Source organism: Heliconius melpomene, unplaced genomic scaffold, assembly GCF_056956725.1.
Source record: "Heliconius melpomene rosina isolate 202511_hmr_F unplaced genomic scaffold, ASM5695672v1 ptg000037l, whole genome shotgun sequence".
NCBI classification, from domain to species: Eukaryota; Metazoa; Arthropoda; class Insecta; order Lepidoptera; family Nymphalidae; genus Heliconius; species Heliconius melpomene.
In genome coordinates this window covers 1-19,014 of record NW_028181870.1, presented here as the reverse complement: position 1 = coordinate 19,014, position 19,014 = coordinate 1, and the positions used below count along the sequence as shown (strand labels likewise).

General features: G+C 47.1%; 1 protein-coding gene across 1 annotated transcript; it reads left to right on the top strand.

The window, feature by feature from the left end:
- Positions 1-1,067: 1,067 nt before the first annotated feature.
- On the top strand, positions 1,068-1,871 carry LOC146526435 (uncharacterized). Its single transcript, XM_085207129.1, has one exon. It carries the CDS (start codon positions 1,068-1,070, stop codon positions 1,869-1,871), a length of 804 nt encoding a protein of 267 aa, XP_085063255.1.
- Positions 1,872-19,014: the final 17,143 nt, after the last annotated feature.

Below are 19,014 nucleotides of genomic sequence, written 5' to 3'. Positions count from 1 at the left end.
CGCGGAGAACCACGTCGGATTATTAGCCAGCGAGCAATCATTACCCAAGGACGAATCCTGTGGACACCAATTACTCGCCGCCCAGGGTGCACCGACCCGCACACTGTTCGTCCCCCCCGAATGACAAGCATTCGAGAAAGGGCCAACAGCGAACGAACACACGAGGAGGTTATCCGACCAAGCACCTCAACCTAACCTAACCTTTTTTTTTTTTTTTTTATTTTTAAATCCTTTTACGGATACCGGCCCGAGTGGGGACTCGAGCGGGTTATGTGGGACTCGTGGACCGGCTGAAGGCCAATCCCAATACCCACTAAAACCTCACGGTGCTCCTCCTCGACCGCCACTGGCCGCGAGACACGGGGACGTGAGTCTTCCACGAAACGCGGCGGCGAGAGCCTGCAAGGCACGTCGCGGAGTCAAGGGTGTGTGGGCACCCTCGACGGCCTGCTCGGAGTAGCGCGCGGGAGCAACCTGTGCGCGCCTACTCGGGCCAGGTTGGTAGGCGGCCAGCTTTGTAGGGAACATTACTTATTCTAAATTAATATTATTACATTTACTAAAATCATCCGCACGCAGCGCATTGGAACAATTCAAACCTGTTCCGAGTTTTTGTGCTATGCGTGTCGTAGGCTGCTAGCTAGCATCGCCACGTTTAAAGAGTCGGCTAGAATCGCTTGCGACAATCACTTGTGTATCCATTGCTCTCTTAGCTTGCATTCAATTCTCAACCTTAACTTCTTGCTATTACGTGCTAGTTTAGCTTGTATTTTCTATTGGTATTTATTTAAATTTCTTTATTTCCTTCTGTGATCATTTTCTCTTCACGTATCTGTGAGTTAAATAAATTTGGACAATTTCTCCACAAAAATTGGATTTTTAATTTTACTCATTTAGTGTAAAATAAATAAGATCATATTAAATAGTGGTATCACATCTCAACCCCTATATTGGTGACCCCTAAATTGGTGAGCACTACAATAAATACCTACGTTTACTGCTGGCAAGAAGATTTAAAACGGCAGGAGGCCATTTTAACGACCTTGGCAAGTGACCGCTGATACAAGATGGAGGACGCGACTACATCCAACGTGTGCAGAATTGGCGTGCGTATTCCACCATTCTGGCCGGAAGAACCAGCCCTTTGGTTTTCACAAATTGAAGGTCAGTTTGCTTTATCTAATATAACAAGTGATACTACAAAATTTTATTACGTTGCCGCTCAGTTAGATAATCAATTTGCTGTCGAGGTGAAGGATATTATCATTTCTCCTCCCGAGACGGATAAATACATCACTCTTAAAACGCAACTGATTAAAAGATTGTCTGCGTCTCAAGAAAAGAAAGTGATGCAGTTGCTGAGGCACGAGCAGCTAGGTGATCGCAAGCCATCACAGTTTCTGCGATACATGCAAGATCTTGCGGGTTCATCTGTCCCCAAGGATTTTTTAAAAACATTATGGTCGAGTAGGTTACCACAAAACATTCAAACGGTTATAGCTTCACAGCCTGATCTGCCTATCGAAAAATTAGCTGACCTGGCAGACAAAGTGCATGAGATAGCACCCTCATCACCACAGGTCGCAAGCACATCTGCGATGGCCACACCCCCTGCATCCTCCATGTTGGAAGAAATGGCCAAGCAGATCCAACTCCTGACCAAGCAGGTATCGGAACTCTCGACCCACGTACGTCACAACTCGGTCTCATCAAAATTTAAAGAGCGTTCCCGGAGCCATTCCAGACATCGCAGGAAGTCGACTACCCAGCAAAAATGTTGGTACCATTTTAAATTTGGTTCAAATGCTAAAAAATGTGTGCAGCCATGTAGTTACGGAGAGTCGGAAAACTCTCTGGGCAGCCGGAAGTAGCGGCCAACGTCTGCCCTTTACCTACAGGCCGTCTTTTCATTACCGACCGTATTTCAACAATGCTTTTCCTCATTGATACTGGCTCGGATCTCTGCGTTTTTCCACGGTTGGCTACCAAGGCGCCCTGTACCAAGACAAAGTATGAACTCATGGCGGCGAACGGTACAGTCATTCATACTTACGGTCCTACATTGTTACACTTAGACCTAGGACTAAAGCGTACTTTCACCTGGAAATTTACCATCGCTGATGTTTCAAAGCCCATTATCGGCGTAGATTTTTTGATATTTTACAATCTTCTTGTAGATTGCAGATGTCAGCGACTCGTCGATGGAAATACCACTCTGTCAGTGCAAGCAATAAAAGAAAATATCTCCGATGACCTTGCGTCAGTCAAAGCCATTTCGGGAGAATCAAAATACCATCAGCTGCTTCATGAGTTTCCAGAGGTAACGAGACCATCAGGTACGTCTTCCTTACCTAAGCATAATACCGTGCATTACATCAAAACCATTTGCAGACCACCGGTTACCAGTAGACCTCGTCGTTTAGACCCAGTTAGACTGAAAGCAGCCAAAAAAGAATTTGACGATATGCTGTCACAGGGAACTGCCCGCTCCTCTAACAGTTCGTGGTCGTCCGCTCTGCACTTAGTTAAGAAGAAGGACGACGGATGGAGACCATGTGGTGATTATAGGGCACTCAATGCTCGCACAGTACCTGACAGGTATCCGATACGCCATATCCAGTATTTTTCCTACCAACTCTCTGGTTGTACAGTATTTTCAACTATCGATCTAGTCAAGGCGTACAATCAAATACCAGTACACGTCAATGATATCCACAAAACAGCCATTATAACTCCTTTTGGACTTTTCGAGTTCCCGTACATGACCTACGGACTGCGCAATGCAGCACAAACCTTTCAGAGGTTCATGGACGAAGTGCTACGTGATTTTGATGACTTTTGTTTTGGTTACTTAGACGACATTTTGGTATTTTCCAGTTCTGAAGAACAACATCAGCGCCACATCAGACTACTCTTCACCAGGCTCAAAGAGTATGGTGTTTTGATAAACACATCCAAGTGTGTCTTCGGGCAGCGACAGGTAAAATTTCTTGGTTACCTAGTGTCAGATTCTGGGACTCAACCTTTAGAGACGAACGTAAAGAGCATACAGGAGTGCAATGTGCCGAAAACTGCTAAGGAATTACGACGTTTCCTCGGTATGTTCAATTTTTATCGGCGTTTTATTCCCGACGCCGCAAATATCCAAGCACCATTAGATGCTGCGCTTCTAGGACCTAAGATGAAAGGAGCTAAGCCGATCACTATGACACCGGAGATGATGGAAGCCTTTCAAAAATGTATGACTTGTTTATCTCAAGCCACATTACTGGCTCACCCAGATCCTTCTGCAGAGCTAGCTATTGCCACTGATGCTTCTGATGTCGGAATTGGAGCAGTTCTTCAACAACGTGTTAATAACGTATGGCAACCTCTTGGTTTCTTTTCTAAAAAATTAACATCTGCGCAGAAGAAGTATAGTCCTTACGACAGAGAACTGTTAGCCATTTATGAAGCCATTAAATATTTTCGACACATGGTTGAGGCTCGAAACTTCGTGATTCACACGGATCATAAACCTCTCACATATGCATTCAACATTAACAGGGAGAAATGCTCACCGCGCCAATATCGGTACTTTGATTATATTTCTCAGTTCACAACTATTATTCAATACTTACCAGGACGTTTGAACGTAGTGGCTGATACTCTGTCACGACTGGAAGAGGTGAGTCGATCTATCGATTACCAGGCTCTAGCACTTGCTCAAGATACTGATCCTGAACTGCTAGGTCTGCTTCAAAAAGGCTCATCGTTAAAACTGGTTAAGGTAGATTTGCCACACTGTAACCAGAAGTTATACTGTGACGTATCAATGTCTTCTCCGCGCCCGTTCATTACTGAGAAGTTTCGCCGACAAGTTTTTGAAACTTCACACAGCTTGAGCCATCCTGGTAGGACAGCTACAGTGCGGCTGGTTACACAGAGATTCGTATGGCCAGGGATTCGCAAAGACTGTAGAGAGTGGACACGAGAGTGTGTACTTTGTCAAAAGAGCAAAGTTCACCGTCATACCCTTGCTCCCTTATCCTCAATTCCAACTCCTACATCGAGGTTTGCACACATCCACCTCGACATCGTCGGACCTTTAACTATTTCGTCTGATTTCAGATATTGCCTTACTGTCATCGACCGTTTCACACGATGGCCTGAGGCATTCCCACTTAAGGACATCACAGCTGATTCCTGTGCTGCCGCTCTTCTCTCTGGTTGGATAGCAAGATTTGGCTGCCCTCTTCGAATTACAACCGACAGGGGTCGTCAATTCGAGTCGCATCTCTTCAAGGCACTATCAGCCATGGTTGGTGCACATCACTTTACGACTACTTTGTATCATCCAGCTTCCAACGGCTTGATCGAGAGACTCCATCGGCAGCTGAAGGCAGCTATCATGTGCCATCCCTCTTCGACCTGGACGGAAGCACTTCCCTTAGTGCTGCTGGGCATCCGTAGCGCTTGGAAGGATGACATTCAGGCTTCAGCGGCTGAGCTGGTCTACGGGGAGCCCCTTCGACTTCGGGCAAGAAATTGCCCTGGAAGTCACCTTTCACCCTCGGAAGATTATAGGACAGCAGATAGCACAAATCTGGTCACTCGTCTTCGTGCTCGTATGGCACGACTCTCACCGAAGCCCACGTCATGGCATAGGACAGGTCCTTTTTATATGCCAGCTGACCTTGCAGAGACAACACATGTTTTTTTACGGCAGGACCACGTCCGCAAACCACTGGAACCACCTTATGCAGGCCCATACAAGGTTCTCAAGAGGACTCCTAAATATTTCAAAATAGACATATGTGGTAAGCCTAATAACGTTAGTGTGGACAGGATCAAGCCCGCATATGTTACGCGAGAGGCCGTTCCTGCATCAAAGAGGATAATAACAGCACCAAAGGCTATCTCTCAATCTGACGTGGAGCAGACACTTGAGAGGCGGACAAGAAGCGGAAGAAGAGTCAAGTTTCCAGACTACTATCGCCCTTAACCAGGTCTCTGGGGGGGAGTACTGTAGGGAACATTACTTATTCTAAATTAATATTATTACATTTACTAAAATCATCCGCACGCAGCGCATTGGAACAATTCAAACCTGTTCCGAGTTTTTTTGCTATGCGTGTCGTAGGCTGCTAGCTAGCATCGCCACGTTTAAAGAGTCGGCTAGAATCGCTTGCGACAATCACTTGTGTATCCATTGCTCTCTTAGCTTGCATTCAATTCTCAACCTTAACTTCTTGCTATTACGTGCTAGTTTAGCTTGTATTTTCTATTGGTATTTATTTAAATTTCTTTATTTCCTTCTGTGATCATTTTCTCTTCACGTATCTGTGAGTTAAATAAATTTGGACAATTTCTCCACAAAAATTGGATTTTTAATTTTACTCATTTAGTGTAAAATAAATAAGATCATATTAAATAGTGGTATCACATCTCAACCCCTATAGCTTCCCCAAGCTGAACGCCCTCTAGCACATTAGGGCGAAAGGCGGCGATCGTGTGCTGCCCTCCGGCGACCCGGTCTCTTACGGTGGATGGCGACTTCGGCAAAAGCCTCCCTCGCCCGTTCCGCCGACTCCTTCTCGAGCACCACTGCCTCGCAGAAGGATGAGACCGCATCCCACGACGTCTCGCTGCCGGCCATAGCCTTGACCACGGCTTGTCACGCCACTTACCGCCAGCACCTTCCCGCGCATTCCCGCGCGTTGGAAAAAATCGGTTTTCGCCACTTACCGCCGGCACCTTCCCGCGGGTTGGAAAAAATCGGTTTTCGCCACTTACCGCCGGCACCTTACCGCGCATTCCCGCGGGTTGGAAAAAATCGGTTTTCGTCACGCTTGCGACAATCACTTGTGTATCCATTGCTCTCTTAGCTTGCATTCAATTCTCAACCTTAACTTCTTGCTATTACGTGCTAGTTTAGCTTGTATTTTCTATTGGTATTTATTTAAATTTCTTTATTTCCTTCTGTGATCATTTTCTCTTCACGTATCTGTGAGTTAAATAAATTTAGACAATTTCTCCACAAAAATTGGATTTTTAATTTTACTCATTTAGTGTAAAATAAATATTACATCTACTATCAGATCATTTTACAAGATATGCATATATTTTAACATCAAGTACTCAAAATGCAAATGATTTCATTAGACTAGTAAAAAGCTGTGCAGAACCTGACCACATTGACGTAATTCTTTCAGATCAATACCCCGGAATCAATTCAAAAGAATTAAAAAAATTTTTAGATGACAAAAATATTCCCATAATTTTTACAGCTGTGAACTCGCCCTTCTCAAATGGCTTAAATGAAAGACTGAATCAAACGTTAGTTAATAGAATCAGATGCAAGATTAACGAAAATAATACAAAAATAGCATGGACAACTATAGCACATCATTGTGTTAGAAACTAAAATGAAACTATACACTCTGTCACAGGATTTCCTCCAAAATATTTGTTAAATGGCACAGATGTCACTATTTTGCCAAATGAACTTAAACTAAAAAAGACAGAATATGATCTTACTAAAGATAGAGAAAAAGCTCTGGAAAATACAATCAAGTCTCATAATTATAACAAAGTGATTTATGATAAAAATAGAAAACATATAGATTTAAAAGTTGGTGACATTGTTTTTGTGGACAATGGAAATAAATTAAATAGAAGGAAACTTGATGAATTGCGAAGCGGTCCCTATCAAATCATGGAAAAAATATCAAACTCAATTTTTAAGATAAATACTGGTCATAAAAAATCTGAATCAAATTTTTTCCACATTTCAAAAATTACTCCAATGCCTCTGCTTGAGGAACCTACTTTGGGAGGGAGATGTAAAGACAATTACATGTAATTCTCTTTAATTTTTAATTCCTGGCCATAGACGTAACTACGTCTATGGTTTGAAAAAGATAATCTGTACAAATAGTTAAGCTATACAAAACTGTCAACATAGATCTTTTTAATTAATTTTGCTGAACACGTGTAACATAAAAATTTGTTAGAAGTAATAGACATTAAATGTCGTTTCTTTAACGAGAAACTCAGTGTGTTTTAATTACTACTATAAAATAACATTCACATTATATATAATATTTAATTATATTTCATAAAATTTGCACTGAGACGTTATCCCCTTTCTCCTCATTACATTTTATCCGTAATGTTTCAAAGGTTGTCTGGTGGAGATTGCTTAAAGCAATAAGACCGCCTTTGCATACGTGTTTTTCTTTAAATTTTATTTGTGTTGTTCTTTCTATATATTTCTTTTATGTGTGCAATAAAGTATATTCTATTCTATTCTATTCTAAAATGATTCCTCACCGCTGAAATGCGTAAAAATGCTCAGAAAAAAGAAATGAAGAAAAAAATTTCAGAAATAATAAATAAAATTATTCCTCACCGTAAACCTTTTGATACTATAATAGTATGTTTTCCTTGGAATGTTCTTTCTCGACAAATATCTCGTCATCATTGAAATATAGTTAATAATACGATAATATATCCAATAAATAATAAGTTTATATTAAAATTATGAAATCATTTTACTAAACCAGTTACTAAGGTTATTACTCCAATAGCTCCTGTTAAGGGTCAAGGTCTATAGTCAACTAAGTGATAGGGATGATTATGATTAGACATTAATTTACTTCTCTAGAATAAAGAGTTCTTAAAATAGAAATTACATAAGATTGAATAATTGCTACGGCAATTCAAGAATTAATAATAAAATTTGAACAATAATTAAAATAATTAATAAATAATTAAGTATATTAATACCTGTATTACTTAATAAAGTTAAAAGTAAATGACCTGCAATTATATTAGCTGTTAATCGAACTGCTAAAGTTCCAGGTCGAATAATATTACTAATAGTTTCAATTAGTACTATAAAAGGTATTAAAATAGTTGGTGTTCCCTGAGGAATTATATGAATAAATATATGTTGTGTATTATTCAATCATCCATAAATTATAAATCTTAATCATAATGTTAAAGATAATGAAAGGGATATATTAAGATGACTTGTTCTAGTAAAAATATATGGGAATAAACCTAAAAAAATATTAAATAAAATAAAAAAGAATAATGAAATAAAAATAAAAGTTGATCCATTAATTCTATTTGGTCCTAATAAAGTTTTAAATTCATTATGAAGTTTATTAGAAATAAAATTTCATAATAAATAATGACGATTAGGAAAAAATCAGAAAGATAAAGGAATAAATAATAATCCAATAAATGTTCTAATTCAATTAAATGGGAAATTAAATAAATTTGTTGAAGGATCAAAAATTGAAAAAAGATTATTTATCATTTTCAAAAAAATTTTTTGAAATTATTTTTATTAATTTTTTTAAAATTAAAATTATTTTTATAATTAAAAATAAAATAAATTATAATTATAAAACTAATAAAAATAGAAATAAAAAATAATAATGAAATTATTCAATTGATAGGTATTATTTGAGGAATAAAAGAATATTACAAAAAGTAATAATTTAAATTTGACATATTTATGTTATTTATTAACTAATTCTTTATCATTAGAAGTAAATGCTAATTCACTATAAAATGGTTTAAGAGACCAGTACTTGCTTTCAGTCATCTAATGAATAATTATTAATTCAATTAATAAAGTTTTTTATAGGGATTCTTTCAATAACAATAGGTACAAAACTATGATTTGCCCCACAAATTTCAGAACATTGACCATAATAAATTCCAGGACGATTAATAAAAAATCTAGTTTGATTTAATCGTCCTGGATTAGCGTCAATTTTTACTCCTAATGATGGAATTGTTCAAGAGTGAATTACATCTGTAGCTGTAACTAAAATACGAATTTGATTATTTATAGGTAAAATAATTCGATTATCAACATCTAAAAGTCGAAAATTATTTAAATTTTCATTAGATTGAATGAAAAATATATGAATCAAATTTATAGCGGTTGAGATGTGATACCACTATTTAATATGATCTTATTTATTTTACACTAAATGAGTAAAATTAAAAATCCAAATTTTGTGGAGAAATTGTCCAAATTTATTTAACTCACAGATACGTGAAGAGAAAATAATCACAGAAGGAAATAAAGAAATTTAAATAAATACCAATAGAAAATACAAGCTAAACTAGCACGTAATGGCAAGAAGTTAAGGTTGAGAATTGAATGCAAGCTAAGAGAGCAATGGATACACAAGTGAATGTCGCAAGCGATTCTAGCCGACTCTTTAAACGTGGCGATGCTGGCTAGCAGCAAACACGCATAGCAAAAAAACTCGGAACAGGTTTGAATTGTTCCAATGCGCTGCGTGCGGATGATTCTAGTAAATGTAATAATATTAATTTTGAATAAGTAATGTTCCCTACAGTACTCCCCCCCAGAGACCTGGTTAAGGGCGATAGTAGTCTGGAAACTTGACTCTTCTTCCGCTTCTTGTCCGCCTCTCAAGTGTCTGCTCCACGTCAGATTGAGAGATAGCCTTTGGTGCTGTTATTATCCTCTTTGATGCAGGAACGGCCTCTCTCGTAACATATGCGGGCTTGATCCTGTCCACACTAACGTTATTAGGCTTACCACATATGTCTATTTTGAAATATTTAGGAGTCCTCTTGAGAACCTTGTATGGGCCTGCATAAGGTGGTTCCAGTGGTTTGCGGACGTGGTCCTGCCGTAAAAAAACATGTGTTGTCTCTGCAAGGTCAGCTGGCATATAAAAAGGACCTGTCCTATGCCATGACGTGGGCTTCGGTGAGAGTCGTGCCATACCAGCACGAAGACGAGTGACCAGATTTGTGATATCTGCTGTCCTGTAATCCTCCGAGGGTGCAAGAAATTGCCCTGGAAGTCGAAGGGGCTCCCCGTAGACCAGCTCAGCCGCTGAAGCCTGAATATCATCCTTCCAAGCGCTACGGATGCCCAGCAGCACTAAGGGAAGTGCTTCCGTCCAGGTCGAAGAGGGATGGCACATGATAGCTGCCTTCAGCTGACGATGGAGTCTCTCGATCAAGCCGTTGGAAGCTGGATGATACGAAGTAGTCGTAAAGTGATGTGCACCAACCATGGCTGATAGTGCCTTGAAGAGATGCGACTCGAATTGCCGACCCCTATCGGTTGTAATTCGAAGAGGGCAACCAAATCTTGCTATCCAACCAGAGAGAAGAGCGGCAGCACAGGAATCAGCTGTGATGTCCTTAAGTGGGAATGCCTCAGGCCATCGTGTGAAACGGTCGATGACAGTAAGGCAATATCTGAAATCAGACGAAATAGTTAAAGGTCCGACGATGTCGAGGTGGATGTGTGCAAACCTCGATGTAGGAGTTGGAATTGAGGATAAGGGAGCAAGGGTATGACGGTGAACTTTGCTCTTTTGACAAAGTACACACTCTCGTGTCCACTCTCTACAGTCTTTGCGAATCCCTGGCCATACGAATCTCTGTGTAACCAGCCGCACTGTAGCTGTCCTACCAGGATGGCTCAAGCTGTGTGAAGTTTCAAAAACTTGTCGGCGAAACTTCTCAGTAATGAACGGGCGCGGAGAAGACATTGATACGTCACAGTATAACTTCTGGTTACAGTGTGGCAAATCTTTTTTTTTTTTTTTTTTTTTTTTAACGTGAGGAAATCCTTTTACGGATACCGGCCCGAGTGGGGACTCGAGCGGGTTATGTGGGACTCGCGGACTTGGCAGATGTAGGCCGTCCGCATACCCACTAAAACCTCACGGTGCTCCTCCTCGACCGCCACTGGCCGCGAGACGCGGGGACTAGAATCGTCCACGAATCGCGGCGGCGGGAGCCTGCAAGGCACGTCGCGGAGTCAAGGGTGTGTGGGCACCCTCGACGGCCTGCTCGGAGTAGCGCGCGGGAGCGACCTGCGCGCGCCTACTCGGGCCAGGTTGGTAGGCAGCCAGCTTCCCCAAGCTGACCGCCCTCTGGCACATTAGGGCGGAAGGCGGCGATCGTATGCCGCCTTCCGGCGACCCGGTCTCTTACGGCGGATGGCGACTTCGGCAATAGCCTCCCTCGCCCGTTCCGCCGACTCCTTCTCGAGCACCACTGCCTCGCAGAAGGATGAGACCGCGTCCCACGACGTCTCGCTACCGGCCATGGCCTTGACCACGGCCGGCAGGGAAAGGTCGTCCCCGATGACGTCGCGCAAAGCGCGACGTTGAGACGCCCAGGCTGTGCACACCTCCAACGTGTGCTGGGCCGTCTCGTCGAGGCAGTCGTCGCAGTGGTGGCAGCGAGCGTCGGGCTCCCTCCCAGCGATCCGACACAGGTAACCCCCGAAGCAACCATGCCCCGTGAGCACCTGTGTGGTGCGGAAGGTTAGGACGCCGTGACGCCGCGCTAACCACTGGCGGAAAACTGGACGAACCGCCTCGATCGTCAACCGGCCGGCAGATGGTGTCGCCAGCCGGGATTCCCACATTCTTACCGCGGTTTCCCGCGCCTCCTCCGTGCGTGCCTGACTTGCTGGTTCCCCGGACACTAGGCCTCGACGCCGGCAATAGACCGACGCCAGAGACAGAGCATCCAGATCCCACGGCATGACTCCAGCCAGCACGCACGCCACCTCACCGGAGATGGTCCGGTACCCCCGTATCGCCCGGATGGCCATCACCCTCTGCGCACGTCGCAGCAGAGTGATGTTGTGCCGATCCAGGGCGTCCGCCCATACAGGAGCACCATAGAGCGCCATCGATCGGACCACTCCGGTGTACAGCCGACGGCTAGAGGCGCTCGGCCCATCGACGTTGGGCAAAAGGCGCGCCAATGCCGCCGCTGTCTTCAACAGTTTCGGGGCCAAGGATGTAAAGTGGCCCCGAAAACTCCACCGACCATCCAGAACAAGTCCGAGGTACCTCATGCTCCTCTTGACGTCAATATTGACGCCACCGACAACGATGTGGGCATCTGCTGGTGGGCCCTTTCGAGGAGCGTGGAAGTATAACGCCTCGGACTTGTTGAGGGAGACCTCCAAACCCAGCCGCTTTATGCGGCCGACGACCTCCGCCACTCCAGCCGTCGCGAGGACCGCCGCCTCCCGATAGGTCCTCTGCTTCGCCAAGACCAGCGTGTCATCGGCGTAACAGAGGACCTTTATCCCCCTCAGGGTGCCGCCCCGCAGCACCCAGTCGTACCCGATGTTCCAGAGGATCGGACCCAGCACCGATCCTTGTGGAACACCGGCCGACACCACAAACTCCTCCCAACCTCCTCCAGGAGCCGGAAAGGTCACAGACCTCCCGGACAGGTAAGCCCCGATGACGCGGCGCAGGTATGGAGGCACACGATGGTATAACAGTGCCTCCTTTATGCAGGGCCATGGCAGGGAGTTGAAGGCGTTGGCGATGTCTAAAGACACCGCCAAGACTCCATCGCCTCGGGCCACCGCATCCTGCGCATAGGACTTTACCTCCAGTATGGCATCGACCGTCGATCGCCCCCTGCGGAAACCGTACTGGTGGTCCGAGAGGTCCGGACCTGTCCCCTCCAAATGGTGTTGTAGCCTCCTGGCTACAACACGCTCGAAGAGCTTGGCGATCTCGCTCAAGAGCACGATGGGCCTATAGGCGGAGGCTGAATCCGCCGGGCGACCCTCCTTCTTGATGAGGACTAACCTGCCTGTCTTCCACCGCTGTGGAATTATGGCTTGAGCCAGACAGACAGTGAATAGTCCTCGCACTCTGGGCCCTAAGGTGTTGAGGGCCAGAGTTAGCGCCCGGCCGGGAATGCCGTCCAAGCCCGGGGCGGTGCTCTTGAGCCGAGATCGGCGAATAACTTCTTCGAGCTCCTCCTCCTCCACTGGTGGTGTGACGCTGTCTTCGTCCTCCTCCTCCTCACGCACTGCAGGGCGGGCCATACTGGGTGGTGCAAAACTGGCCCGCTGCGGGAATAGCGACGACAGAACCCCTCGGAGTACGTCCGGTTGGAGTGTCTGCGTCAGTGGTGGTGCCCAAGCCCGTAACCTACCGAGCACCATTCGGTAAGGTGTGCCGTACGGGTCTTGGTCTATCCCCGCGATCAACCGGTCGTGCGACTCGCCTTTCACACGACCGATCTCCTCCTGCAGCTGCGTTCTCGCCTCGACATAGACACGGTACAGTCGGTCTTCCTCCTCCTGCACCTTCTGTACCCGTCTGCGATAGTGGCTGTACTGGCGTCTCGCCGCAACGCAGGTGTTACGCAGTTGCGCGATCTCCCACGACCACCAGTACACTTGCCGCCGTTGAGGGCGGCGCCCGGAACGGGGCATTGACGCGTCACAGATACGCGTCAGCGCCCCCTGCGCCCAGGATGCGGCGTCTTCTGCAGACGCCAAGCTCTGGGGCAGCCAGGATTCCACTATCGCGGCCTCCTCCAACAACTCCCTGTCGAGACGACCCAGTTGCCACCGCGGTCCGTACTCTCGCGAGTTTGGACTGGGGGCTGGTTGCACCGCAGGATGTGTGGAGATCTCGTACAAGATGTAGAGGTGATCCGAGAGAGTCTCCACATCATCCAGCACTCGCCAGCCCCGAACACGACACGCTAGGGCCGGGCTCGCGAACGAAACGTCCACGACGGATCCGCCCAGCCTTCGCACACACGTGTTCTTGGTCCCTCGGTTGAGCACAGACAAACCGGTGGCAACAACCCACTCCGACAGCGTCACACCACGCACATCCGTCGTTGCGGAGCCCCACACGCTGGACTTCGCGTTGAAATCGCCCGCGACCACCACTTCCGCCGGACGAAATCGCTCTACCATTTCCCCCAATCGTATAAGGAACTCTTCAAACTCCGCGAGAGTTCGATTGGGGGAAAAGTAGACCCCTACGACAACTAGGTCGCCGACAAGTGCTGCGACGCATCCCGCACCCCTCTCTACTCGTGAGAAGGGCGGAGAGCCCGCTGCGACCTGGGTGATAATAGTCACCACCCCGGTGTTGTCGGCTACCCAGTTGTCTCTGTCGGGAACGCTGTAGGGCTCCGAAACAACCGCCACCTGGATAGACCACTGCGCCAAGCTTTGGACCAATAAGTCCTGGGCCCTGGCACAGTGGTTAATATTCGCCTGCAGCACACGGAGAGCCATTATTGGTCTTCCATGTGCTGCGCCTCCTCTCGCCCAAGTGGGGCGTCTGGTTTGCCCGCTGGTGGCCCATTTCCTCCCTTCCTGCCGCTCCTCCTCTTCCTCGAGGTGCTGGCTTTCGCACATATGGCGCTTCCCACTGTATGGTCTGCGGGCTGTTCTGCCGCCACGCAAACCGGGCAGTGAGGTGCCGCCGAGCACTGATTTTGTTTGTGCCCAGGTTGTCCGCACCTGAAACACTGCTGGCTCCTATCATGTGCACTGCTGCACTTCGCCGCCACGTGACCAATTTCGTGGCAGCGATAGCAGCGCAGGGCTCGCTGTTGCAGCAGTTGCACACGCGCTGAAACGAAGCCCACTAGGAGCCTCGACCCGCTGACCTTCTTCGCTGCCATAATAGGGCAGCGAACCCACACTGTGCCCAGACCATTTCTGTCCTGCCGGATCTCCCCTGCCTTCACCGACCCTTCGTCACATCCGCCAACTCGGCTTATAGCCTGCACCACCTCCTCCGAAGTGGCAGAGTCATCCAGGCCACTGACCCGCAACTCTGCGCACTTCACTGGTCTTGCAACCAAAACCTCGCCGGAGTCTAGCACCCCACGCAGCCGCTGAGCTAGGGTATCCGCCTTTTCGCTACTATTGGCGCCAGGTAGCTCCAGAACCCTGGCACCAGTAGAGGCGACTCTAAGACGCAAGTCAGAGATGCCCAGGTCTTCTAACTTTATCGCCTGCTTTACTTGTGACAGCACGTCTTTGTATGTCAACTCCTTGTTGACGGCTGCCGGCTGCAGAGTCAGCGTCACCGCCGCCGATCGCGGGGGGCGCAACTTGGGCTGCTTGGCAGACTTCTTCGCCTTCGTCTGCTTCCCACTAGGGACTACAGCCGCCTTCTTTTTGCCCTTGCGCACCACCACGCTCCAGCCCTCATTCAAATCGGCAGGAGTGGGAGGCAGCGGACGGGGCTCCACAGACGCCGCTTTCTTTCCTCCCGTTTTGCCTTTCCCTTTCTTTGGGCCCTGTTTTTGCTTTGGGCCTGGATTGGCAGGCGCGACTAGGGTCGTCACAGTGGGCTCAGCCACCACCACTGAGACGGCCGCCTGTCGCCTTCTGTCCGCCGCTAAAGGAGGACGAACTGGCTTTGCTGGTAGGAGCCTGTCCTCCAGCGCCGCCAGCCGCGTATTAAGCAATGTGCCCACCTGCACCATTACCGTATGCGCCACGTCGTCCTCCTTTTTCTTCTCTTCGTGTCCCTGTCGCTGTGTCCTTGATCGTTCTAATTCCTCTCTCATCAAGGACAGCTCATTAGTTAGACGGCTATTGGCCGCCCGCAACTGCGTCACCTCCTCGTTTGCCGTCTTATTGGCCAAAACTTCCACGGCCATACTAATGGCGCCGGCGGCCTGCTTAAGGGCTTTTGTAAAAGTGCCCTTAAGATTGCCGGATCTGCAGGCGACTTTGTTGATAATGGACAAGCTGTCCTTGACCTGGTGCTGCAGATCTTGCACCAGTTGGCCACTTACACTAGGTCTCGCCGAGTCGGAGAAATCCGAGAGCCTGGAGCTTGCCCTGGACTGCACCGACTCCATCATCCCCTCGACCTCTTCCTCCGCTTGTAGCCGAAGCTCCTCTCGCCGAACCGAACTTAACTTGGCCTTCGGCTTTTCTCTCTCTCCGCCACTTTCCGAAGAGCCGGAGCGGGTCTTCTTGCTCCTCGGCCTCTTCCGATACTTGCGGTCTCTCCGCATCTCCTCAGTTTGTGGCTCTATGGAGACACAACTATCTGCCCCCGACTCAGTGGCCGCCCAGAAACGGCCACGTGAGGATGTTGAGCCCGACCTGGACCTTCCGCTGACAATGGAGGCGATTTCCGCCACGTCCAGCCGCTCTATCACCACTCTCGCGTCTTTTACGCCACTAGCTCCACTTACAGGCGCAGAAGCCAGTTTACCGCCGCCTATAAAAGGCACAACGCCTTCTACTCCGCCCATCTCGGGCACTATCACACCACCGCCCTCCTCGGGCCCCACCACATCTTCAATTTGGTTTTTAGGTTTTAAATCTTCCATATTGTTCCCACGAGCGTGGGGGAAAAACGGTCCATCCGAGCAGTGCCCCCTGTACTCGGATAAGCCTATTACGCCAGGGTGTCGGCCGGTACCCTGGCGGGACCAGCAGTAGCGACTGATCTCCCCATCAGCCATGAACCCCTCGCGCTGCTTCGCCGCTTGGGTTGGGGTAATTTTTTATAGAGGTTTTCTTCCTCGCAGCCCGGCCGGTAAAGGCAAGGCCCTCGGTTCCACTCCTGATTACGAGACATGACCGCAAACAAGAGTGGAGTTCCGATATATTCGGCGCAGGCACATCACTGCACCTGCGTGGCGGTAGGGTGAGTACACACCACGCGCGCCCTCCGGTTCCTCACACTGTGTACTCTGCATGACAGAGGACACGCGGAGAACCACGTCGGATTATTAGCCAGCTAGCAATCATTACCCAAGGACGAATCCTGTGGGCACCAATTACTAGCCGCCCAGGGTGCACCGGCCCGCAACACTGTTCGTCCCCCCCGAATGACAAGCATTTGAGAAAGGGCCAACAGCGAGCGAACACACGAGGAGGTTATCCGACCAAGCACCCCAGTGTGGCAAATCTACCTTAACCAGTTTTAACGATGAGCCTTTTTGAAGCAGACCTAGCAGTTCAGGATCAGTATCTTGAGCAAGTGCTAGAGCCTGGTAATCGATAGATCGACTCACCTCTTCCAGTCGTGACAGAGTATCAGCCACTACGTTCAAACGTCCTGGTAAGTATTGAATAATAGTTGTGAACTGAGAAATATAATCAAAGTACCGATATTGGCGCGGTGAGCATTTCTCCCTGTTAATGTTGAATGCATATGTGAGAGGTTTATGATCCGTGTGAATCACGAAGTTTCGAGCCTCAACCATGTGTCGAAAATATTTAATGGCTTCATAAATGGCTACCAGTTCTCTGTCGTAAGGACTATACTTCTTCTGCGCAGATGTTAATTTTTTAGAAAAGAAACCAAGAGGTTGCCATACGTTATTAACACGTTGTTGAAGAACTGCTCCAATTCCGACATCAGAAGCATCAGTGGCAATAGCTAGCTCTGCAGAAGGATCTGGGTGAGCCAGTAATGTGGCTTGAGATAAACAAGTCTTACATTTTTGAAAGGCTTCCATCATCTCCGGCGTCATAGTGATCGGCTTAGCTCCTTTCATCTTAGGTCCTAGAAGCGCAGCATCTAATGGTGCTTGGATATTTGCGGCATCGGGAATAAAACGCCGATAAAAATTGAACATACCGAGGAAACGTCGTAATTCCTTAGCAGTTTTCGGCACACTGCACTCCTCTATGCTCTTTACGTTCGTCTCTAAAGGTTGAGTCCCAGAACCTGACACTAGGTAACCAAGAAATTTTACCTGTCGCTGCCCGAAGACTCACTTGGATGTGTTTATCAAAACACCATACTCTTTGAGCCTGGTGAAGAGTAGTCTGATGTGGCGCTGATGTTGTTCTTCAGAACTGGAAAATACCAAAATGTCGTCTAAGTAACCAAAACAAAAGTCATCAAAATCACGTAGCACTTCGTCCATGAACCTCTGAAAGGTTTGTGCTGCATTGCGCAGTCCGTAGGTCATGTACGGGAACTCGAAAAGTCCAAAAGGAGTTATAATGGCTGTTTTGTGGATATCATTGACGTGTACTGGTATTTGATTGTACGCCTTGACTAGATCGATAGTTGAAAATACTGTACAACCAGAGAGTTGGTAGGAAAAATCCTGGATATGGCGTATCGGATACCTGTCAGGTACTGTGCGAGCATTGAGTGCCCTATAATCACCACATGGTCTCCATCCGTCGTCCTTCTTCTTAACTAAGTGCAGAGCGGACGACCACGAACTGTTAGAGGAGCGGGCAGTTCCCTGTGACAGCATATCGTCAAATTCTTTTTTGGCTGCTTTCAGTCTAACTGGGTCTAAACGACGAGGTCTACTGGTAACCGGTGGTCCGGGAATGGTTTTGATGTAATGCACGGTATTATGCTTAGGTAAGGAAGACGTACCTGATGGTCTCGTTACCTCTGGAAACTCATGAAGCAGCTGATGGTATTTTGATTCTCCCGAAATGGCTTTGACTGACGCAAGGTCATCGGAGATATTTTCTTTTATTGCTTGCACTGACAGAGTGGTATTTCCATCGACGAGTCGCTGACATCTGCAATCTACAAGAAGATTGTAAAATATCAAAAAATCTACGCCGATAATGGGCTTTGAAACATCAGCGATGGTAAATTTCCAGGTGAAAGTACGTTTCAGTCCTAGGTCTAAGTGCAATAATGTAGGACCGTAAGTATGAATGACTGTACCGTTCGCCGCCATGAGTTCATACTTTGTCTTGGTACAGGGCGCCTTGGTAGCCAACCGTGGAAAAACGCAGAGATCCGAGCCAGTATCAATGAGGAAAAGCATTTTTGAAATACGGTCGGTAATGAAAAGACGGCCTGTAGGTAAAGGGCAGACGTTGGCCGCTACTTCCGGCTGCCCAGAGAGTTTTCCGACTCTCCGTAACTACATGGCTGCACACATTTTTTAGCATTTGAACCAAATTTAAAATGGTACCAACATTTTTGCTGGGTAGTCGACTTCCTGCGATGTCTGGAATGGCTCCGGGAACGCTCTTTAAATTTTGATGAGACCGAGTTGTGACGTACGTGGGTCGAGAGTTCCGATACCTGCTTGGTCAGGAGTTGGATCTGCTTGGCCATTTCTTCCAACATGGAGGATGCAGGGGGTGTGGCCATCGCAGATGTGCTTGCGACCTGTGGTGATGAGGGTGCTATCTCATGCACTTTGTCTGCCAGGTCAGCTAATTTTTCGATAGGCAGATCAGGCTGTGAAGCTATAACCGTT

Bases quoted from the DNA above. Each gene is read 5' to 3' on its own strand.
- LOC146526435 (XM_085207129.1), top strand. From the start codon at position 1,068: ATGGAGGACGCGACTACATCCAACGTGTGCAGAATTGGCGTGCGTATT.